This window comes from Centropristis striata, chromosome 7 (assembly GCF_030273125.1).
Source record: "Centropristis striata isolate RG_2023a ecotype Rhode Island chromosome 7, C.striata_1.0, whole genome shotgun sequence".
Lineage (NCBI taxonomy): Eukaryota > Metazoa > Chordata > Actinopteri > Perciformes > Serranidae > Centropristis > Centropristis striata.
Genome location: NC_081523.1, coordinates 14,243,659 through 14,263,285, shown reverse-complemented (window position 1 = coordinate 14,263,285; position 19,627 = coordinate 14,243,659). Strand labels below are relative to the sequence as shown.

At 38.9% G+C, this 19,627-nt stretch overlaps 2 protein-coding genes across 8 annotated transcripts in view; one reads left to right on the top strand and one right to left on the bottom strand.

Annotated features, from left to right (window-relative positions):
- The window catches only part of mctp1a (multiple C2 domains, transmembrane 1a), a 153,356-nt gene that overhangs the window by 17,941 nt on the left and 115,788 nt on the right, over positions 1-19,627 (top strand). Inside the window, exon 1 of one of the 6 annotated variants that reach the window (XM_059337995.1) lies at positions 14,807-14,851. The exons of the other annotated variants lie outside the window; for them this stretch is intronic. Within the exon in view, the coding sequence (XP_059193978.1) occupies positions 14,810-14,851 (42 nt within the window). The 5' untranslated portion in view covers positions 14,807-14,809. Of the gene's footprint in view, positions 1-14,806; positions 14,852-19,627 lie in introns of those variants that run through there. 6 annotated transcript variants of the gene reach the window in all.
- On the bottom strand, positions 1,628-3,780 carry LOC131975343 (uncharacterized). 2 transcript variants are annotated; one of them, XM_059337997.1, is made up of 3 exons: positions 3,696-3,780; positions 2,886-2,956; positions 1,628-2,714 (listed from the first exon to the last, which is right to left on the bottom strand). In XM_059337997.1, the coding sequence occupies exon 3, from the start codon at positions 2,647-2,649 to the stop codon at positions 1,738-1,740; it is 912 nt and encodes a 303-aa protein (XP_059193980.1). In that variant the 5' UTR covers positions 2,650-2,714; positions 2,886-2,956; positions 3,696-3,780; the 3' UTR covers positions 1,628-1,737. The 2 variants fall into 2 exon arrangements, with proteins under 2 accessions (XP_059193980.1, XP_059193979.1); XM_059337996.1 differs by having other exon boundaries at positions 1,628-2,692.

Genomic DNA, 19,627 nt, shown 5'->3' with positions numbered 1-19,627 from the left:
CATGTCTTGTGAAGCTGTCATCTTTCCGGGGGTATGGTTTTATTCAAGGCTCTGACTGTGTGAGATCAACATCGTTTTGGCATGTGATTAGGAAAGTGCCATCTAAGGCAGAGAAAAAAACAGACAGCAACATCACTCCAATAGTCTGTCTTTGCATGCAGACTACAGATCAGCTGATGGTCAGTTCAGCCTGAATCTGACAGCATGAAATCAGTGTCTATCTTACTGAAGAGAAAGAAGTGATGGTTGGCTGTTGATACTGTACTGCTGCTGAATTTGGCTGAAGCTTGGAAGGCACTTAGTGCCATCTACTGGTGCTGATGTGGATCACTGGAAAAGAGAGAGAGGAAACTGGCAGGGAATGATTAGAGAGGCTTTTGGCTAGATGGATGTGATGCTTAGCCTTCCATTAATATCAAACCAAGGCCACTTTCTGCACACTCTGCACTCTCTCGAGATTAAAAGGCACTTGTAAAAAAGTTATTATGATTGGAAATCATTCATGCATAAATCATACTCTCTTCACAGGTGAGGTTAAGTAATTTTTATTAATATGAAAGCATGATTGCACTCAGTTTTTTTCCTCTCTAAAATGTGGTTGCAACCTCAACTTGGTGTTTTGTTTATCAAACTAGCTTGTGGTCTTACAGGCTGCAAGGTCAAGAGTTACAAAAGCTACACCTGTGTATGTGTTTAAGGATACTGCATGTTTATTTTTTGAATTTTTTGAATTTAAGTCACAATGCATCTGTGTATGTTCACATGCCCTGTGCAAACAAGCAAGTTGTATTAATATGTAAAATTGTTAGTTAGATAGTAGATTTTCTGTAATTGCTAAAATAAGTGAGTGTTCTTATTCACACCAGAGCGCAGTCACTAATCCCATATCTTGGACTGTATCCTGAGTACTACAGAAGCCTGGCAGCTTTAATGCCGTGTTTTTTCTCCACTGTAAAGAGCCTGTGTAATTAGCTTGCCTATTGCTGTTGATGTTTTTTTTGTCTTCAGAGCACCCACGAGAAAATCATCCCTTCTTAAGAAGTCATTTAAATGAGCAATTATATTTATCATTTGATGAAAGCTACCTTAGGTTAAAAAAAGAATTATTGAATCAAGTGGTATTTTCTTGTTATTAGAATCTGAATTAAACATCCTTGTTTTAGAAACCTGAAAGCCTTTAAACCTCTTTCAGGACACTTTGCTTGCTGTAGGACTAAGATTGTACTGCTGTTACTGTAACGCCAGTGACTGAACATGGACATTTGAGGGTTTGATGAAGTTGGGATGCTTTCAGATGGATGTGTGTTACGATTTTATTGCCCTTATGAAAGCTAATGTAGGCGTTTGGAATCGGTTCTTGTTTGAACTATTGACTATATCTCTCAATCTAAAATGTATTTTTGAAGAACACAAGACCTTAAGCGTACCACATATTTTTGAGGTAGGAGTTGGATGAGGATGGTAGTAGAAAAGACACTTTTCTATGGTGCATAGAAGATTACCAAAAAGCTCCAATATCATTTTCGGCCACTGACCACCTCATAAATCACTCTGAATCACACTGCAGCACCAACACACTGCAGAGAGGGAGAGCCCATTTTTAATAATTTAAAGCTGGAAATTGTACTTGTTATGCACAATGTTTTATTTATTGAATATAACACTCAATAGTCAATTTTTTTATTATTATTTATATAGCATGGCAAACAGATGCATGAATTTATTGTGTAGGTTCTGTTAGTCCTCATCTTCTAACCTCTCCCATTTATGGAATTTATGGGAATTAAAAAGGTCAAAAATGTACATCTTAAATTTTGTCATGGTGTCCACTTCTGTCATATTTAGCTTCTTTTCTATCTGTGGCACAGGAGGAGGTGCTGCCTCTCCCAGTTTTTCAGTAATCTGTTGCTCAACTGGCTTCAGTTTGGTATGATTCCCTCTTATTTCCTGTTTGTCTAGCCATTCTTTCCATTGTCTGTCCATCAGCAAAGCCTCCTCCTCTTTGGTTCTGCCCACTTGCACCCTTTGGTCCTCGCGTCTTAGTTCCTCGGTCATGAAGCTTAGGTTTACATGAAAGGGAGTCCTTGACTTTTCCTTCTCTGCTGATTCCTTCAACTGACTGGTGGTAGCAACAGCAACATCTGATAAAACCTGTTGGTTTTCCTCCTGGTCACATTTAGCTGTTTGTGAGCTAGTATCAGCATCATAAGAGACATCAGTGGTGCCCCCATCACTGGTGTCACTATTATGGGAGTCCCCATCACTAGGGACACCCAACGGAATCCTCAAGCTCTCCCCTACATAATTTTTCCTCATTATGCAGATGCTGTCAGTATCAGAGGACGTTTGACAAAAGTTGAAGCTTAATGTCTGCAGGTCCGGGGAATCTGCCTCATCTTTTTCTTTCTTCTCTTTGTATTCTTGCTCCATTTTTCTTCTCCACCTTGATGTCACCCTCTGCTCTCGTTTCACCCTGCCATAAAGCAGGGACCTCTCTCTTTCTTCTTCCACCACCAGCTCTCTTAGCTGATCCTGAAGCTCCTCCGCCATCTCCACTCTCATGGTGTAATGCAAGAGAAGGAGCTCAGAACGCAGATCTGCGATTCGTTTCTCCACCCTTTTATTCACCATCTTGTTGATCCAGATCATGCAAAACCTTCTGTCTTTCGCTGCCTGTTGTCTCCTCCTTAAACTGTCATTAAGACAACAGTCATCTTTCCAGTAATAACACATTACATCCTTGTGTTATTCATGTATGTTTCAGAAGCAATTGATTGCATTGTATTCTCTGCATGATTTGCGTTAAAATTAGATGAATTTAAAAGACACAACAAGCACAACAATATGTGTAGCCCAAAAATAATGAACATGTGTCTGCCTTGTACCTGAAGGGTAAGAAACGGAGACTTTTCTTTTGACCAGATTTTGTCATCGGGATATCTTCTTGCTTCATTATCTGTGTGGAAAAACAAAAGTGATTTGTTGATTTGCAAGAATGGATTAACTTTTAATTACCAGAGTACAACCAGACACTAACAGGCTTGTTTATTTCCATTTAAAAATGAATACATCAAACTCTAAATTGGCTTTTTAAAGGTTCAAGTTTCATAATATTGTGTATCAAAGTGCAGCAGTAGGAATTCTGAGGCCCAGTAACTAACGGTATATTTTAAGGTTTAGCTAAATGTTAAACAATAAAGCAAGATTAAATTAGCATCGCTGATATTTAAAAAAAAAACATTATTTTTTGGGGGACAATATCCTCCCAAGTTTGTACATTTCCCTACTGTAACATTAATGGATGAGAGTGGGGGCAAAAAACAATTCACAAAAAGGTGGGTTTTATCTCTTAATGGACCGAATCAACAAAAATAGTAGGTTGTAGGTTACTGTAACTGTAATGATTAAATTTCAGATTTGGTAGAAAAATATGAAATATATTTTTAAAACCTGCCCTTCAGGAAGTAATTTAATAACCACATCCTCTTTCTGTCTTTACAGATACTCCTTTCTGTATAAAGTGGTACTCTACAGTAGTTTAGATCTGTACTGTAGATGACTAGCTGGTGCCATCATTTTAGCTGGTTAGATTTCCTTGTGGACTCACTCCTTAATGAATGTCATTGGATTCCCTGAACTGCTGAATAATAACATTAAATATTTCCTCTAAATAATATCCTCCGAAATCAACTTACCACAGTTAACAAGTAACTGAAATGTCTTTTTTCTTCTTCGTTATGCAGCTGCACCAACTAGACTTTTGCTTTTGTATAAATTTGAAATTCAGACCTTTGCAACATCTTCTTCGGAACTCTGTTGCTATGTTCCCTCCCATTCAAACTTTTAAACAAACACAAAAACATTTTTTTCTTTCTTGTTTAATGTAATGTTGTGCTACATGAGATTGTGTTGGGCTGTTTTGTGTTGTTTGGGTTGTTCCATGGCATGCCATTAGATTTTAAATAATTACTAAACTGATCAACAAATACCTATATTTTGGATAGATTTGGATACTGTTTTAATGTGCAAATGTTTAATTTCTTCCAGTTTTAGTCTTTCGTTCTCACACTCCATTTTTACGACATATTTTTAAAAACTCATATTCATCTTAAAATTCCTTGTTTACTTAGTGATTTTCCGCTAGTTTCTTATGAAAATGTGAAGCCTTCAAATGCAACTTAGTTCCCAATGTTCCCACAGTTCCTATATAAATATCTACATGCATATATAACGTTGGTATTTTTACTTGGTTATTTCTAGGACTGTCCTGAATACCATTTTTGGCGCTTATTCGAAGCTTGGACTGAGGATGATATCATTGCCCAACAATGATAGAGAAGCTCTTTAATTAAATAAAAACACATTTTAATAGTGATTTGTTTATTACCATGCCATATGATGGCTTGTTTCCTATTCCCATCAGAGGCCTGTCAGCCACTGTGTTCTGTCCTGCTTTTTTTCAACCACCAACAGGTGGCTGCTATTTCTAAGTCATGATTATGACCATGGGTCGTAGTGGTCTCTATAAAAAGGCTTGTCACGTCACAACATTATTTTCCATTTCATTTCATTTCATTCCATTTTTGCTGCCTGTCACTTTCATTCTTCCTCCATTGGTATGCTTGCCTTTCCTCTCAGTCTCATTTGTCACTTTGTCTTTTTCTCCCCACCTCTCGATATTTATTTTCTTCATTTCAAGGACAAATAGCAGAGATGTTGATGTGTTGCTGACTTGTAATTCTATACTAAGAAGTGTGAGGAGGGTCCTAACCTGGCAGGCTCTCAAAGGGTGGCGTGTCCATCCACAAATGTGTTAATTCATTGGTCTGACATCAATGTGCTACATCGTCTTTGGTGACCTCTGGAGCTGTCAGCTTATGATTCCTGTTCCCAATGGTGTGCACATCTATTGTTTACACCCCAGCTGACATATTACCTTTGGACACACATACTGTATTACCCATTGACTGTTTTATGTTGCTGTGAGAGACATCGGACTGTTCACACTCATTCATGGAATCTACAGATTCAGGGGTGAGTTTTATAATACCTTGCACTGATTGTGATTTATTATAAACCTGCTGAACTGCATGATCACTATTTATACAGCATTTTAATTTATTTTATTCAATGTCACCATTTTACTGTTATTGTCTGCAGTGTTACTACTTAACTACTGTCAGAAATCATTTAAATTGTATTCAGCCATTTTCTGTTTGGATCAAAGTTTGACATTTAGTTAAACACATTTCTTTGTTTTCACACATTTGACATCAAATTGCCAGCTACACACCCGAGAGCCTTCCAGATGATGGCTGTGGATATGTTAATCAGTTAACTCGGCATTACCTTAATGACATGTGTAGTGGCAAAAATCGTTATAAGGAGGAAAGATCACTGAGTCGTTGGAGTATAAGCAAAAAAGGTTTATTCTAATTGCAATTAGGAGAGCACAAGGTACAGTCAAAAAGGTCTGCACAGAGTGAATCTGCAGACAAAGAGAGCTAACAGTTTTTATAGAGTTACAATGAGTGTGTGTGTATTGGTCAAGGAGGTACAGCCTTACAACCTTGAGGACTTGAGATAGCAGGCATCCTACGCAAGAACAAGTAGAAGCAACTGTGACATGTTATCTTACAGGATGAACAGGGCGGATTGTGTTCGCATGAAAATGATATAAAATTAATTAAAATGGATATGAAGTCATGTGAAAATGTTCAGAGAGTTATGTGAAAAGGCATATGCATGGCACTTTGTCACAACACATGACAGCAGTGATTCACCACAGACACAGAACACCCCAACCCGGCTGTGTGATCTTTTTATGTTGTGTGCAAAGTCATGCACCCTCTCAGAAATACACACATCAGTGTGGAGAGATGTCAGCCTTCAAGAGATCCTTCAGCAAAGCTGGAGTGTGTAGAAGATATTGTGCATGTAATGATATACTACATACTATCTGCCCCAATGTCACTGCAAGAAAAACTTCATAATCTGTTGTTGTTGTGTGTGTGTGTGTGTGCGTGTGTGTGTGTGTGTGTGTGTGTGTGTGTGTGTGTGGGCAGGCTCATGCATATCATTTCATTCTTATAACGAGAAATGTCCATTTCTATTGAGAATGCTGAAAACCGATATGAATATTAATATAAAAATGACTATGTAACCTAACCTGATAAGCCAGAGGGTTTCTTACAAAGAACCATCTGAAAAGCTGTATCTGGAAACCGTTGTGAAAAAAAAGGGCAGGCACTTTGAAAAAATACTTGGCAGGTGATTGCATTAACCATCTGTCAATCAATATCAGGAGAAAAGTGAAAACATATTTTACATTGAGAAAAGCATTTAGTGCAGTTTTTTTTTGCTCTTTCAGTGAAAAAATTATCTCCAGTTTGGATATAATTTATACTGTTGCAGCATCTACGCTACGCTTTCTGAGCCGTCACTGTTGTTTTGAATGAACAGTAGCTGCCAGTAGTGCCTCACAGGACGCTGATTATCAGATCCACCATGGTTGGGACACAAACATTACCTGAAGCCCGATGCCACATATTTTTGTGTGATATTTGATCCCATGATTCTTAAATTATCTAGTTATATAGTGAGAACCCAGCTGTTGTGCAGGGTAATATGAAACCAAGTAGACTGATCAAATCAGTGTTTGTCAGCTCCGGAATGAAAACATGCAGTGTCGAGACAGTCATACCCATTAGACATCTTTGTAATGTTTCTGATCCGTGGGGCTGAGGTGTCAGTCATAGTCTGGAAACTGGGAATGTCACTCTATCAGCCATCTGTTCCTTCCTGTGTTTCTGTCTCTTCATGTGCTCTAATCATTAAGTCTCTTCTGCTGCTCATACTCATTTATTCTCTTTGCATACCAGTGCATTGGCAGAGTAGACAATTCAAGTAGGAATTCTTATAAATATATATATAAAAATGTGTATCTATGGCCCGGCTATAAATGCATCTAGAGCAACTGAGAGGACCTATGCCAAAGAACCATTTAAATCAGGCCACATTGAGACCATAAAATGCATAGCCGTACAGTAAACAAAGGAGTTGAACATGTGCATCTGGAACGATTAGCCCATGCCAGTTTTCCCATTGGGAGAGATCACTTTCATTGTATCCATTTATATTTAGATACAAACAATGCATAATTACAGGTCTACAACTTCAAGCTCAGTTGTGCTTGTGGAAGATAAATGAATACAATATTGCACTGTAAAGGTATAAGTGTACACCAACATTTGCCCTAGCCTTTAAAGCCCCTTGTCATCCAGTATTACTTCCTGTTTAGTGGTTATTGTTCTTTCTCAAACAGAAAATGGGGGCGTGGTTAATGGCCATGGCAGCAACATTGCACAATTTTTCCGACCAAGTTAAGGGTTAAACCAGCTACTTTAAAAAAAATAGCAATGTTTCACTGAATGTGATGGATTTAACTTTTTATTAGACCACAAATGAGACAAGAATTAGCCACAACACAACCACTCTGTCATTCTCACCTCACTCTCTTCTTTACTCTTTCTTCTCGCCAGGAGAGGAATTGAATTATTGTATTGTTAATTAGAAAGACATCATGAAATGTTAGAAACCTGAGGCAAGCAAAGTTTTTATAATTAAGGCTCTTGTAGAAGCAGCCGTTTCCTTTAAATATTGAAGACCTCACATCAGTGAACTATAAGCTCTCATTGGTTTGAAAAGTACCATGTGGCAGTATGAGTGAACATGTGGGTGTTGTTGTAATGAAAGAGGATGAATCACTGGATGAACTTGCAAGGTTTGCTACTACAATCGCTCAGGTCTGGAGTGTGGGCTTCATTCCAGGTCTGGAGTGTGGGCTGATGTGATGACACATTGTGTGGGGGAAGAATCCCCGGTTGTTCAAGGAAAAGCCTTTCCTATCCGGAAACTTGTGATGTATATTTCATTTTAAGGCATGTATTTGTGTGTTGTGAGTGTTTATTTCTATTCTTGTGGATAATGTGCAAATGTGGGTATTTTGGTGTCTCTTGAGAGTACATATATAATGTGATGTCACGCTGAACTATCCCACACAATCAAAGAGGGAGGATGGCTTCATTCTTAGCTTGCAGGTTGGCACCATTGTTTAACATTCACACAGGGAGAAATCCTCAAAGAGGAGTCAGAGATACTGGCATCTCCAATCACAGTAGGACACTATATTTTACCTGCACCCACTTTCCTGTGGATGGAGGTGTTGTTGGTGTTGTTTCAAAATGTATTTTTGCCATTGGGAGTTCACATTTTAGGTTTTCTTCAAATGCACAATGAGTAGGATTTCCTAAAAAACTAACTACTAACTCTCTAACTAACTCTTTTCTATTCATTTTGCTATGTTTTGTGACGTCTCTAGGCTTGGCCTGGCTGACACTAGAATCAGTGTTGTTTGACTCTTTTTGGATACAAATACACCTTAAAGCTAGCTAAACTGAAGATAGCTAACCTGGAACTGTGGAGGGTGGCCAACTTGCATGTTGACAAATCTTAGTCAATCTGCCTTTAAATGATTATCTCAAATTCCTCAAAATGGAAACACAGGTGGCCCCAGGTATTTAGTCATACTGTAGTGTTATGGCTACTGGTTATAGATATTTTCCAACTTTATTTCTAAGAAATCATTACTATTTAACAATGCATTATATTAGTTTCATTGATCCTTAACGGCCATCACTATGCAATAGATATCATTACGATTATTTTTAGGCTTTCCATTCATAAGTAGAACAGAGGAGTATTTGAATACTATTGGCCTGGCCTGTGCTGTTTTTAACGCACAAGTGGTTCTTTGTCTAGCCTATAGTACTTACTCATAACCTGTGGGTCAATTACAGATTATAATCTTAGCGCATGGATGAACTGAAGTCTTATACCAAGCTCAGTCACGATGCATCTGCAGTTACTCGATTGTGTGACTCAGAGTTCAGCAAGAACAAATAACTCAATGAGACATTAAATAGGTGCTTTAAACTTCCCTCATTAACTACCTTATTTCAATTTTTAGATTTAGAGTTTGGAAATTGTACCACAATATCATGTCATCATTGTGCTAAATCACATTGTGAACCGAACACCATTTTGGTCCAGGAATCTTTAAAGGCACAGACACATCCACAGCCAAAAGACAGCTGCTCGTTTAATTTGAAAGTCAGAATTAGCTTTGTTTTAATGAGGTCATGACCTCTGTTGCCTGTTGCCTCTGCTTGAATTACAGTGACCTGCTGCTCACACAAGAAGGAAAAATACTGTACTAAGTTCAAATTATATTATATATTATATAATGTATTGTAATATTTTTGGGGGAATTTTGTACTACTCACATATTGATTTCATAAAAGGGGCTGGCTTCAACTCTATCTTTTACTTTTTCTCATTCTGTATGCATACTACTCTACTCTGTATTGTGTGTATATTCATTAACCGTCTCAAATTACTTGAGGCGATTCAGAGTGACGAATGCAGGTTCAAATCAGCCAATTATCTTAAGGTCAGAGTTTTCCTCCTCATGTCCTTTAATTTGGGTGACCAATTACTTCAAGTTTGTCTTCACATTTGTCTTTGAGATGCTGAATGCAAATTGGCAATCTGACTGAAACAGAACCAGTCCAAGGATACTGACAGTTCCAAGGAGAAAGAAGACAAAGAGGAGACAGAGTGTTGGGCACCTAATCGACACAGTCAGATTGGTGGCAGTGGTACAAGGAGCAAGTGATAAAGTGAGCAAAGTCAAGGAGGAAGAGAGAGAGACACGGACAAAGACAAAAGTAAACAGAGCAGTTAAATGGATCCATCTATAGATCCAAGGGAAGAAGTGATTCTCCCAGAAGGGGGTATTCTTTGTCTGGCCTGGCTCCCAGTGTGTGTGTGTGTCTCCTCTGTTGGCAGCCACTTGGGCAACTCAGCTTTTGACTAGACCATGCCCTTTGTACATCACTGCATGCCTTCGTCCTTGCTCTGTCCTGAATCAAAACTCTCATTTCAGCGTGTGGGTCCTTTGATTGATCTTCTTTCTCATTTGTATTTGTTTTGTTCCGTTTTGACTTTTCTTTTTCTGTTCTTGTTTTGCCATCTTCCATTTTTTTTCAAATTTTATCCAATTTAGAAGTTTATTATTTCAGTTTGACTACAGTGGTTTTTTAAACCATAATGCAAATTTTGGAATTTTGAAAATTTGCAAGAAATTTGCATCATGATGCGTTGCAAAAGCCTTTCAGCACTGAGATTCTCCTGCATATCCCTGATTCAAGTTCAGTTCAGAAAACAAGCAGTTTAGAAGATGTTTGCTTGTCTGTCTTTTCTTAAGATTAGTTAATAGTTCAATGACAATATAACATACATATAAATCCCCATCTTCATGTTTTCTAACGTACTTTGAGGTAAACAGATCTTAAATTTGGGATAAAGAGAGCACTGGTATTGACTGGGTTGTCAGTATTGGCAGATACCCCCAGTTGGAATTGGTATGTATGGAGAAAAAAAAAGGATTAGGCATACATTGAATAATCAGTGTATAGTTTAATCTCTAAACTCCTGGCAATTACATAATCTTGCAAATACGCACCTATTTCAGTTGTACATTTTCAACAAAGCTTTTACAGTCATCTAATATTGCAAATTTGATCTAAGAGAAGGATGTATCATAAACAATGTGTGTGGGTGAACATGCAGAGGACTCCAGGCAGTATCTCTCTCTGTCTCACACACACACACACACACACACACACCCACGCACGCACACACACACACACACACACACACACACACACACAGTCAAATAAGGTGAAATCAACATGCACAAAAACAGACATATTGGCAAGAGATGGAATATGACTCTTATTGCACTATACCTTGATTGTTTGCTTCTATTCTTCCTGTAAGTCGCTTTGGATAAAAGCATCTGCTAAATGACTAAATCTAAATCTAAAATAAAAAAGAAGCAAAAAAGACAGAAATAAAGGAAAAAGGAAATTGGTGAGGAGAGAGGGGAACAATAAACAGAAAAACAGCAGAGCTTGGGTTAAGCATCATGTGTGTGCCATCTGTACCGAGCAACTTGTGGTGAGCTCCTTGGTTTCCTGTGAGGATTGAGATTGGTTGATCCCTGTAATTGTATGCAGAGCCTACTCTCTGTGTCTGCCTTACATTTGTTTAATTTATTATTGATTTGTATGTATTCTAGAATAACTGTCGCTCTTCCTACGGGGTATGTGGTATGAAAAGAAATAAATCAGTTCTTCAGTGATCAGTATGTGTGGGGGCTTGTCTGCCTGCCTATTCCTTTGTCTCTTCTATGTCTCTCCCTGTCCATCTGTCTGTCTGCTTGTTGTGGCCACCATGCTGCTTCCAGCACTGATAAATCCTGTACCTCTTCCCGTTTCTTTCACTGATAACACTGCAGTAGTAGAAGAATGATAGGAGAGGAGAGGCTTGCAGATGCTTTGCAGAGCTTGTGTAAGTGCTGCTGTCAGTCATTTGATGCAGTGTTTATGGCTGAAACATGAAGTATGCATGTGTATCTGTTTTACTGATGTTATGCTGTGCATGTTTGTGTGTGTATGTGTATGCACTGTGAGTTAATAAGCAGACAGATGGTGCACACTCCAGGGTTCGGTAGAGTCGACATGCCAACACAGGACATGTGGGCACGGATAGGCATTGCATTGGTGTGTTTGTTTATTTGATAATATTTGATATATATGTGATATAATTTGATATATATGTGTATGCACAAGTATGATTGTGTGTAGAAAAACACATTTTATATGTATGCATATAGATTTGTTTGGGGCAAGACAGTTATCTGTTATATTTAAGGCAATGCTGGGAGGTGTTGGTGTTTATGAAAGTGTAAAACTGCACAGACTATAGCCTCAATCTCCACATGTTCACTAAATATAAATATGCTCAATTACCAGTCCATTTGCACATGCATGCACACGTACTGTACTGTACATGCAGTTCCTTTTCTCCGAGCCTCACTGTTCTTGCTTTTGTCATTTCTAAAGAATTGCTTTGGCTTGAGGAAAAACTGCTTTATTACTGAATGCACTGAGGCATCTAAGACTATTTTGTGGTTGTTGCTTTTTTTCCTTGAGAAATATAGAATTTCAATTTGATCCGTTTTCCTGTCACGCCCTAGGCTGTGAGGATGAGGTGTGTTGTGTTGAAGTGAACTCAGCAACTGAAGTCATAAGACCTGCTGACAGACACAACGCTGAACAAGCCTCATACAACAGCACACATGAAAGGGACAGCTGTCGTGTCCTGGGGTCTGACTCTGTTGTAATATAAGAACTTGTGCTTGCACACGAACACACAGACACATTTTGTCGTGACTCTGCAGAGCTGTCGGTGCCAGGAAGCGGAGTGGCACCTCCCTGCTGTTGTGACCCCCTGTCTGGCCTGGCAATCACCCTGTTTTGCTTCTTAAATGCAAAGACATCAGAAAGATGTTACAGAAAAGAGTGAGAAACGCCTATGCTCCCTGGTGTGAGCCTCCCAGCATTTCCTTCCGCTTTTTGTGCTGCTGTATTTATTTATTTATTTTTTGTATTTCCGTCACTTTTTCTGTATGATATTAATCTCTGCTGCTACGCTACTTTTTCTCACATTTGCACCGGAGTTTTTTTTTGGAATTGTGACACCCTATTCTGCTGTCAAAATGTTTTCTTGTCTGATGTTACATATACCATCTTCCTCTTCTTTCTCCTACTGGTTTCAGTCAACTAGGCTGCTGTACATTTTCAGACTATTTTATAGCAGCTCTTTTATGATTCACCTTACCATAACACATCTCTTTTTCTGACTTGTGAAGTGAACCTTTCCACAGTTCCTCCCAGGTCCCCCCTCCCCCTTTCCTCTGGACTGATATCTCACATGTGTGATATGAATAGCTAGTAGGCAGAAAAGCATGGTAGATAGGACTGACAGAGAGAAAGAGAGGCTGGTCTTTACATTATTTAGAGTTTACTCATATACTCCAGAGAAGAATAAATGATACTGTTAACAGCAAAGCATGCTGGGAAGTATGCACGTACGTATTTGTGCATATTCATCTTGTATCTTGTACATACGAGCATGTATGTAATGTCTTGTTTATTGACTGTTTACTGTATTGCTGTGGGCTACAGTGCATACAAATGGCCTCATTACAGCAAATTTACGTCAGGCCATTTTATTTTCCCACACATTCATTGTTTTTTAAACAGTGATTAGCCTAAGTGAAAAAACTTGAACTACCTCGCCACTATGTCCAAAAGGGGAAGTACCCACTCAGCAGGAAAGTTGTGGTGGAAATTGTTTTCAGGGGTAAGGTTTAGTCCCTCCGTGGTTTACAGCAAAGCCATGTTTTTTCCAATTTGCTTCAAGTTTTACTTGGTCTTCAGTCACATGCCTGTTATGTTCTGTAAAGGGATTGCACACTACCAGAAATGAAGCGAAATTGCTTTTTCAGCATTTCCCACTTTTAACAGACGGCTGCAGAAGGGAGAGCAAATTAGGTTTTTCAAGAATGACATGAAGAATAAGTGTAACAGAAGTGTTTACTATTTGAGGCAAATATTGGAAAATTGTGTCATATTTTGTGATTACATGATTTTGTGCAATATCAACAGCTTTTTAGGGATCCAAGTCTTATGACTAATCCAGCCTTGCACACTCACACAGGTGTTTTCAGTTTTTCTGGCTAATTAAGCTTCTGATCAGGTTGAAGTTGGGTGTTTAATGCTGTGAAATAGAAGATATCACTGAACTCGGTATATTAGAAGTGTATTTAAATCATAATATTAAGACTTCCCAAATTATTTTTAGTTACTTTTTCAAAATCCTAATGAACCACTCTTCACATCAATACCACATACAGCGCATATTTGAGCTTAGTTTATACTCTGCAGTGAGACAAAAAAGAAGAAGTTGGAAGGAGAAAATCTTTAAATAGAGTATGTATGTGGGCAGCTATGTATTGCATGGTTGGTGGTCCAGTCCCTAAAGATGCTGATCCTCGACTGCTGCTGATTGCTAGCAGCAGCATCAGTTGTGTGCATGGGGCACGATGAAAGCACTTTGGTATAAAAGCACTATCTACATGTGTAGTCCATCAACTCTTACCAAACCACATGCTACTACAAGTACAACTGCTGCTGACATCCCATCCTTTGTACAATAAGTCTTTCTTTGTCCCTGTAACTCAGTTCCACATTTAACCTAATTTTCTTGCTACCTCTCTCTTAGTCCTTTCAGTCACTGCCTCTTTGTTGTATTATTCAATAAAGGGGATATGTAATCAGATGTCCAGCTGAGAGGATTGACGAAAATAAAACCAGCTCTCTCACTGGCTGAACATCTGCAGACGTTTGAGACAGCAGCTGGTAGTGAGTTCATGGTCGTGTTTCGGTCACATTTTCGTAATATTGTTCCATCTCGGTGGATTAGTAATTCGACAGTAAGCATCTCCGCACAGTTGTATGTGTGTGAGTGACAGCGAGAGAGAGAGAGAGAGAGAGAGAGAGTGATAGAGATAGGGAGAGAGAGAGACAGAAAGAGAGAGACGGAGAGAGAGAGAGAAAAAAGGGAGTGAGAAAGATAAAATCTGCAGAGTTGTGATGCTGAGTGACTGCCTGTGGGGTATGCAAGAACCTCACAGCTGGTTGCCCTTTGCTGTGTGTGAGTGTATGTGTGTGAGCAAGGTAAGGAGCGAGCCGGTGTGTGTCTCTCTCACATATAGGAGAGTAAGCCAGCAGCAGCAGCAGCAGCAGCAGTAGTACAGTGGAGCGTGTTCAGTGTCTGGATGTTAGCGCTGCCTCTCTCAGCTGTGGGACGAAGCCTTACTGTAGGTATTCACACAGATGCACACACACATGTGTACACAATGCTGTTTTGACTGTCTACCTGCTGTTTTTTCTTGTGAGCTACACATGTCTGTATGCTGATGTTTCTTGCCTCTTATGTGTATTGATTGTCAAGGCAAAGAGTGCTGGTGGTACAGGAGTGTTCTTTTCCTTCAGGAGTATTTCAGTTCAGAGGATTTGTGACAGTTGAGTGATGAAGGGATTAAAATATGCCGCTCATCAGAAGAATGATTCCATCACTTCAGCACGTTCACACATTTGCATGCAGAACAGATTTTCATACAGTATTTTCATAAACCTGAGCACCTGTTTTGTGTATGTGGTGAATTGCACTTGTGCACTCTGTGTTGCCAACTGAATGCACTGGCCAGCTTTACACTGTGTAGGTTTTATTGTGTGTGTGTTTGAGTGTGGCAGTTGATGGCGGGGTGGAGGTGCAGTGGGTGTGTCGTGTCCAGTTTCCAATAGTGTGGAACTTGAGCTGCCTGCTAGTGTGACATGACATGGGACTGTTAGTCAGACTCTAGGAAGAGAGGGGTGAAAACAAGAGACGGAGACAGAGAGAGGGATAAACAGAGGAAAAAAACAGGGGTGAAAAACAGAAGTGTGACAAGAGATAAATAATGGCAATGATGATGCAGTTGAAGACTTATACGTTCACGCTTGTGCCCGGATAATGAGTAAAATAAGGATAGATTTGCTGAATTTGTATGACAACATTACTATTACCCCCACCTCTACGACGACTCATGTCCCTGCCGGTCCACACCCCTCTGCCTGACTCTCCAGCCGCAGTCTTGTTCCCTTAATTCCTGTTTCAAGGGCTGGGTGCTGAACGTGCTCAGAATGAGAGCAAAATAACTGGACCAGGGGGAGAAGGAGGACAGGAAATAAAAAGATAGAAGAGGAAAATGATAAGAAGTGAGAGACTGGAAGAGTAAGATTGAGGCAAGGTAACAGAAAGCATAGAGGATTTGAGAAAAGAATACAGCAGGGGAAGATAGAGGGCATAGCCTGAGGAGGGTAAAGAGGAATGGTCTGATGAGAAGATATGAGCAAGTCTCTCTCCACTGATGTATCTCTCATCATATGCTGGGTACATTTTCAGGCACCATTGGCATCTTTAAGTGCACTTTTCATCAATTTTCAAAATCTCTTCATAGTGAGAATGCATTTGGAAAAACCCAATAATTTTCACACCACTCCAAATGTGTGTCATCTAAAAAGAATCACATTTTTTCACTTTCCTCCAAGAAATGACAGCATGAAAAATGTCAACTCTTGGCTTAATTCCTGAATAGTATTTCCTGTTACTGCTTGCAGTACAGTACATGCATAATGCACACCATGAAGTTCTCCTGGGAGAGACTGATGTGTTTTTGAAGTAAGTGCTGTGTCCGCAGAAGAGTGTTGTGTAGAAAGTCATGTTTCTGAGGTGTGACTGAATCATTCATTTTGTCATGTGACTTGTACATAGTGCATTACAAGATACTATGCAAACAATCTTCAATACGTAAATGAGACCACATAAACGACACTAACAGAAGAAAAAAAATATTAATATGACTTTGGGAAAGAAACCACGACATACATGGCTGGCTAACGGGCTCCTCATAGTATAGATTTTAGTTTTTGTATAAGCATCATCCTCACAGTGTGTAGGAGTCTTTCTTTCATTTAATAGCAAAGCAAACCCAGCCTGGGAAACAAACTACGTTTTATAACAAACCAGTTTAGGCTGCAAGATTACAACATTCATCAGCCACTTATGCTACTTGGGCTTCCAAATTGAGTTTCCGAATTTTAAAGGAACTTCCAAACTATGACAGATCACCTGTCATCATGCCTGGCAGAGCTCTGAAACGGGCAACATTTGCAGCACTTGGCTGGTGTAAATGTCCCAGCCGGGGAGACATGGAGAGGAGGAGGCTTAGTCTTTGCTTGTGTGAAAGATTACTTACAGTTGCACACTTTGGCTGGTTGGTTGCTGGTTTTGTAGTAGCTCAACATGGAAATTGCAAAAATCCTTTTGGTTCCTAAACTATTAAAAATAAGCACATTTAAGATTGAGAATTTCCAGTAAATTGAGCCTTGCTGAAGATGCTCTCTTGGACTTTCTCATTTCTTAGTTCCGGATAAAGTGGCACGATCTGTTTTATCTTGGGGGGGCGAGGAATATCGGTATAGCCACCTTACTCTGTATGCAAATAGAGGTACATAAAGGGCTTGTTATGCAAGTGGTTATTAGTCAGGAGCTTCCTGGCACCTACGATATTCATACACTTTTCATATAGTGGCAAAACACTCCCTGGATTTCTTCGATTAAGCTTCCTCATTCCAATGAACTCCACAGTGTGCTTAAAAAGATCTGCCAGGCCTGTCTACTGTATGCATATATGTATGCATACTATGTATGAATCAAGATAAATTCACTCAGTTTCTCCATCTCACCCACACTCCCCCTGCCTTTCTGTGTTTCTGTACGTCTCTTTTCATCACTTGGCACATTCCTTCATATCAGTTAACAATAACAAAATAACAATGCCTCTAACCTCTCAGTCTTATCATTTTTTCAGCAAAGGTAATGGTGTGAAAGGTGCACGCTCTTGTCACTCTGCCAGTTGGGTTGTTTGCCAGTGTGGAGGTGGTACCACAGTCTTTGATCAGCACCGCCCTCACAGTGTGCAGGGATGGCACTAGCTGGCACGGAGACAAACTGCTTTATGTTGTGAAAATCAAGTTTAATTGGATTGGATGTTCAATTTGCAGGCATATTGTAGACATTTATTGCTTGAAACTTTGTCCCAAAGAAATTGATTTACTGCTTTGGTTAATCAATTTGCAAAGAAATATCTTCTGTATACATTTGGCAGATAAATAGACACCCAGAGTCATGCCAGGCCATCTGGTCAGTGTTCCTAACCTTTTACACAGCAGGCTGTGCTTTAAGCACTATTCATTGTCCTAAATACTGCAGCTCTCACTGCTCCCACTGATTCAGTTATATGTTGGATAATCTTGGTATTATTTCACAAGAACTACTCTTTTATAACATGTAAAGTTTTCACAGCATTTCAGATTAATAGCAGGAGCTGATGAAGATGAATTTAGAAATCAAATTAAATGAATAAATACTGTATTTAGACATTGCACAGAACAGTATCTGAAAAGAAGCTGTTCAGACGAGATCTATACTCAAGCATCACGACTGAGACGGCGAGGGAATGTGTGCTCCCCTCGCCGCTGCAGTGCTACTGATGAGAGGCCATGCCTTGTCACATATAGTCGATAAAATCCTGAAGATGTAATTAAAAAAAGGGGGAGCATCTCATAACACATCACAACAGCCTAAAGTCCAACACAGGAAAAAATGGGTAAAATCTTGGACAGAATCGTCCCATTAGTATGTATGGGAGAAAGTGCAGCGTACCACAAGACAAAATGCTAATACCACGACTGGCTCCGTAAGCTGTTTTTCAGTATAGTAAGAGTTTAAATGGTTCACAGGGGAACTGCAACACACAGGAGTGCATTTGAAATGAGATGATAATAGCCTTTTTTATTTTCACTCTTCTTTGAGTTCACAATGGCATCTCACTGGAACATGAAGTCAGAGAGGATTGCTTATAACAAGCAGCAGTAGTGGTGCAAGAAAGGAATAATAGAAAAACTACTGTTAGATGTTAGATGTTAGATGCATTCTGGCACTGGTGCTTCTTTACAAATTGTTAGGTATAAACGCTTGTGTCAGAGTCTCGGACCTAATAAAACTGTTAAATTATGTGAATGTTTCCAGTTAATTATCATTCTTCACTATGTGTGAAGTGGCGTATAAGCAAGTATTAGGTTAATCAAAGGTGCATGGCCATAAACTAAATAAGCAAAACTCAAGAAAAAAATGAGACTTTTTTTTTCATCTAAACAAAAAATGAAGACCTGTAGGTATTAATTTACCTAACTCATCATTCAGTTAGATACATACTTTTTATGCCATTGAGCAATAAGCATATCTTGCCTATGAGTACAAGTTCATTTTCATAAAACCAAGCTAGATTTGAATGCATTGGATTGCAGTTGTCCAGTCAAATATATTCCGATTACTCTGTGATTAATGTCTTCTACACACTCAGTTGATGACTTGTTAAACTATGGCACTGCTAATTAGCCTTTATAATATCATATGTATAATTCTCAAGTGTCTATTCATATTAGTGTCTAATGTTGGTTTTACATATACATTAAATGTTCTGTTGCAGCAGAAGGAGACCATAATACAACAACAATCATGTATCATATAATAATAGTATAGCTGTCTTTGTTATTATGAGTGTTAATACATAATTTATTTTTAAACAGTTGGTATATCTTATAAATGTGACCGTTATATAACACATAGCAAAACTGACTTTATACTATGTCAACTCACTTCCTCTTTCCCTCTCTTTCCCCTCTCAATTGCTCGATTGTAACAAGTTGCGCCTCGTGCGTAACGATCATGTAGGTTGTCTATGAATAAGAGTGCATTTCTTTTTGTAGGTGTAACTACTAATAGTCAATAAGAACAGCCTGATCAGTAACATGATTTACTCACATTAATAACTCTGATCACATTGCTGCTTTTATTATGCACATATTGATTGAGTATGCAAAAAGCATAGATTTTAAGATCAAACCTGTGCTGAGTGGTTTGATTTACGACACTGAATTTTTGAGACTTGTGTGTGTATTAGAGAGAAATTCAATGAGTAATTAATGAG

Excerpts from the sequence above, each read along its gene's own strand:
- LOC131975343 (XM_059337996.1), bottom strand. The coding sequence starts at position 2,953 with ATGAAGCAAGAAGATATCCCGATGACAAAATCTGGTCAAAAGAAAAGT. Across the intron at positions 2,693-2,885 it reads CTCCGTTTCTTACCCTTCAG|TTTAAGGAGGAGACAACAGG; the intron begins GTACAAGGCAGA and ends TCTTAATGACAG.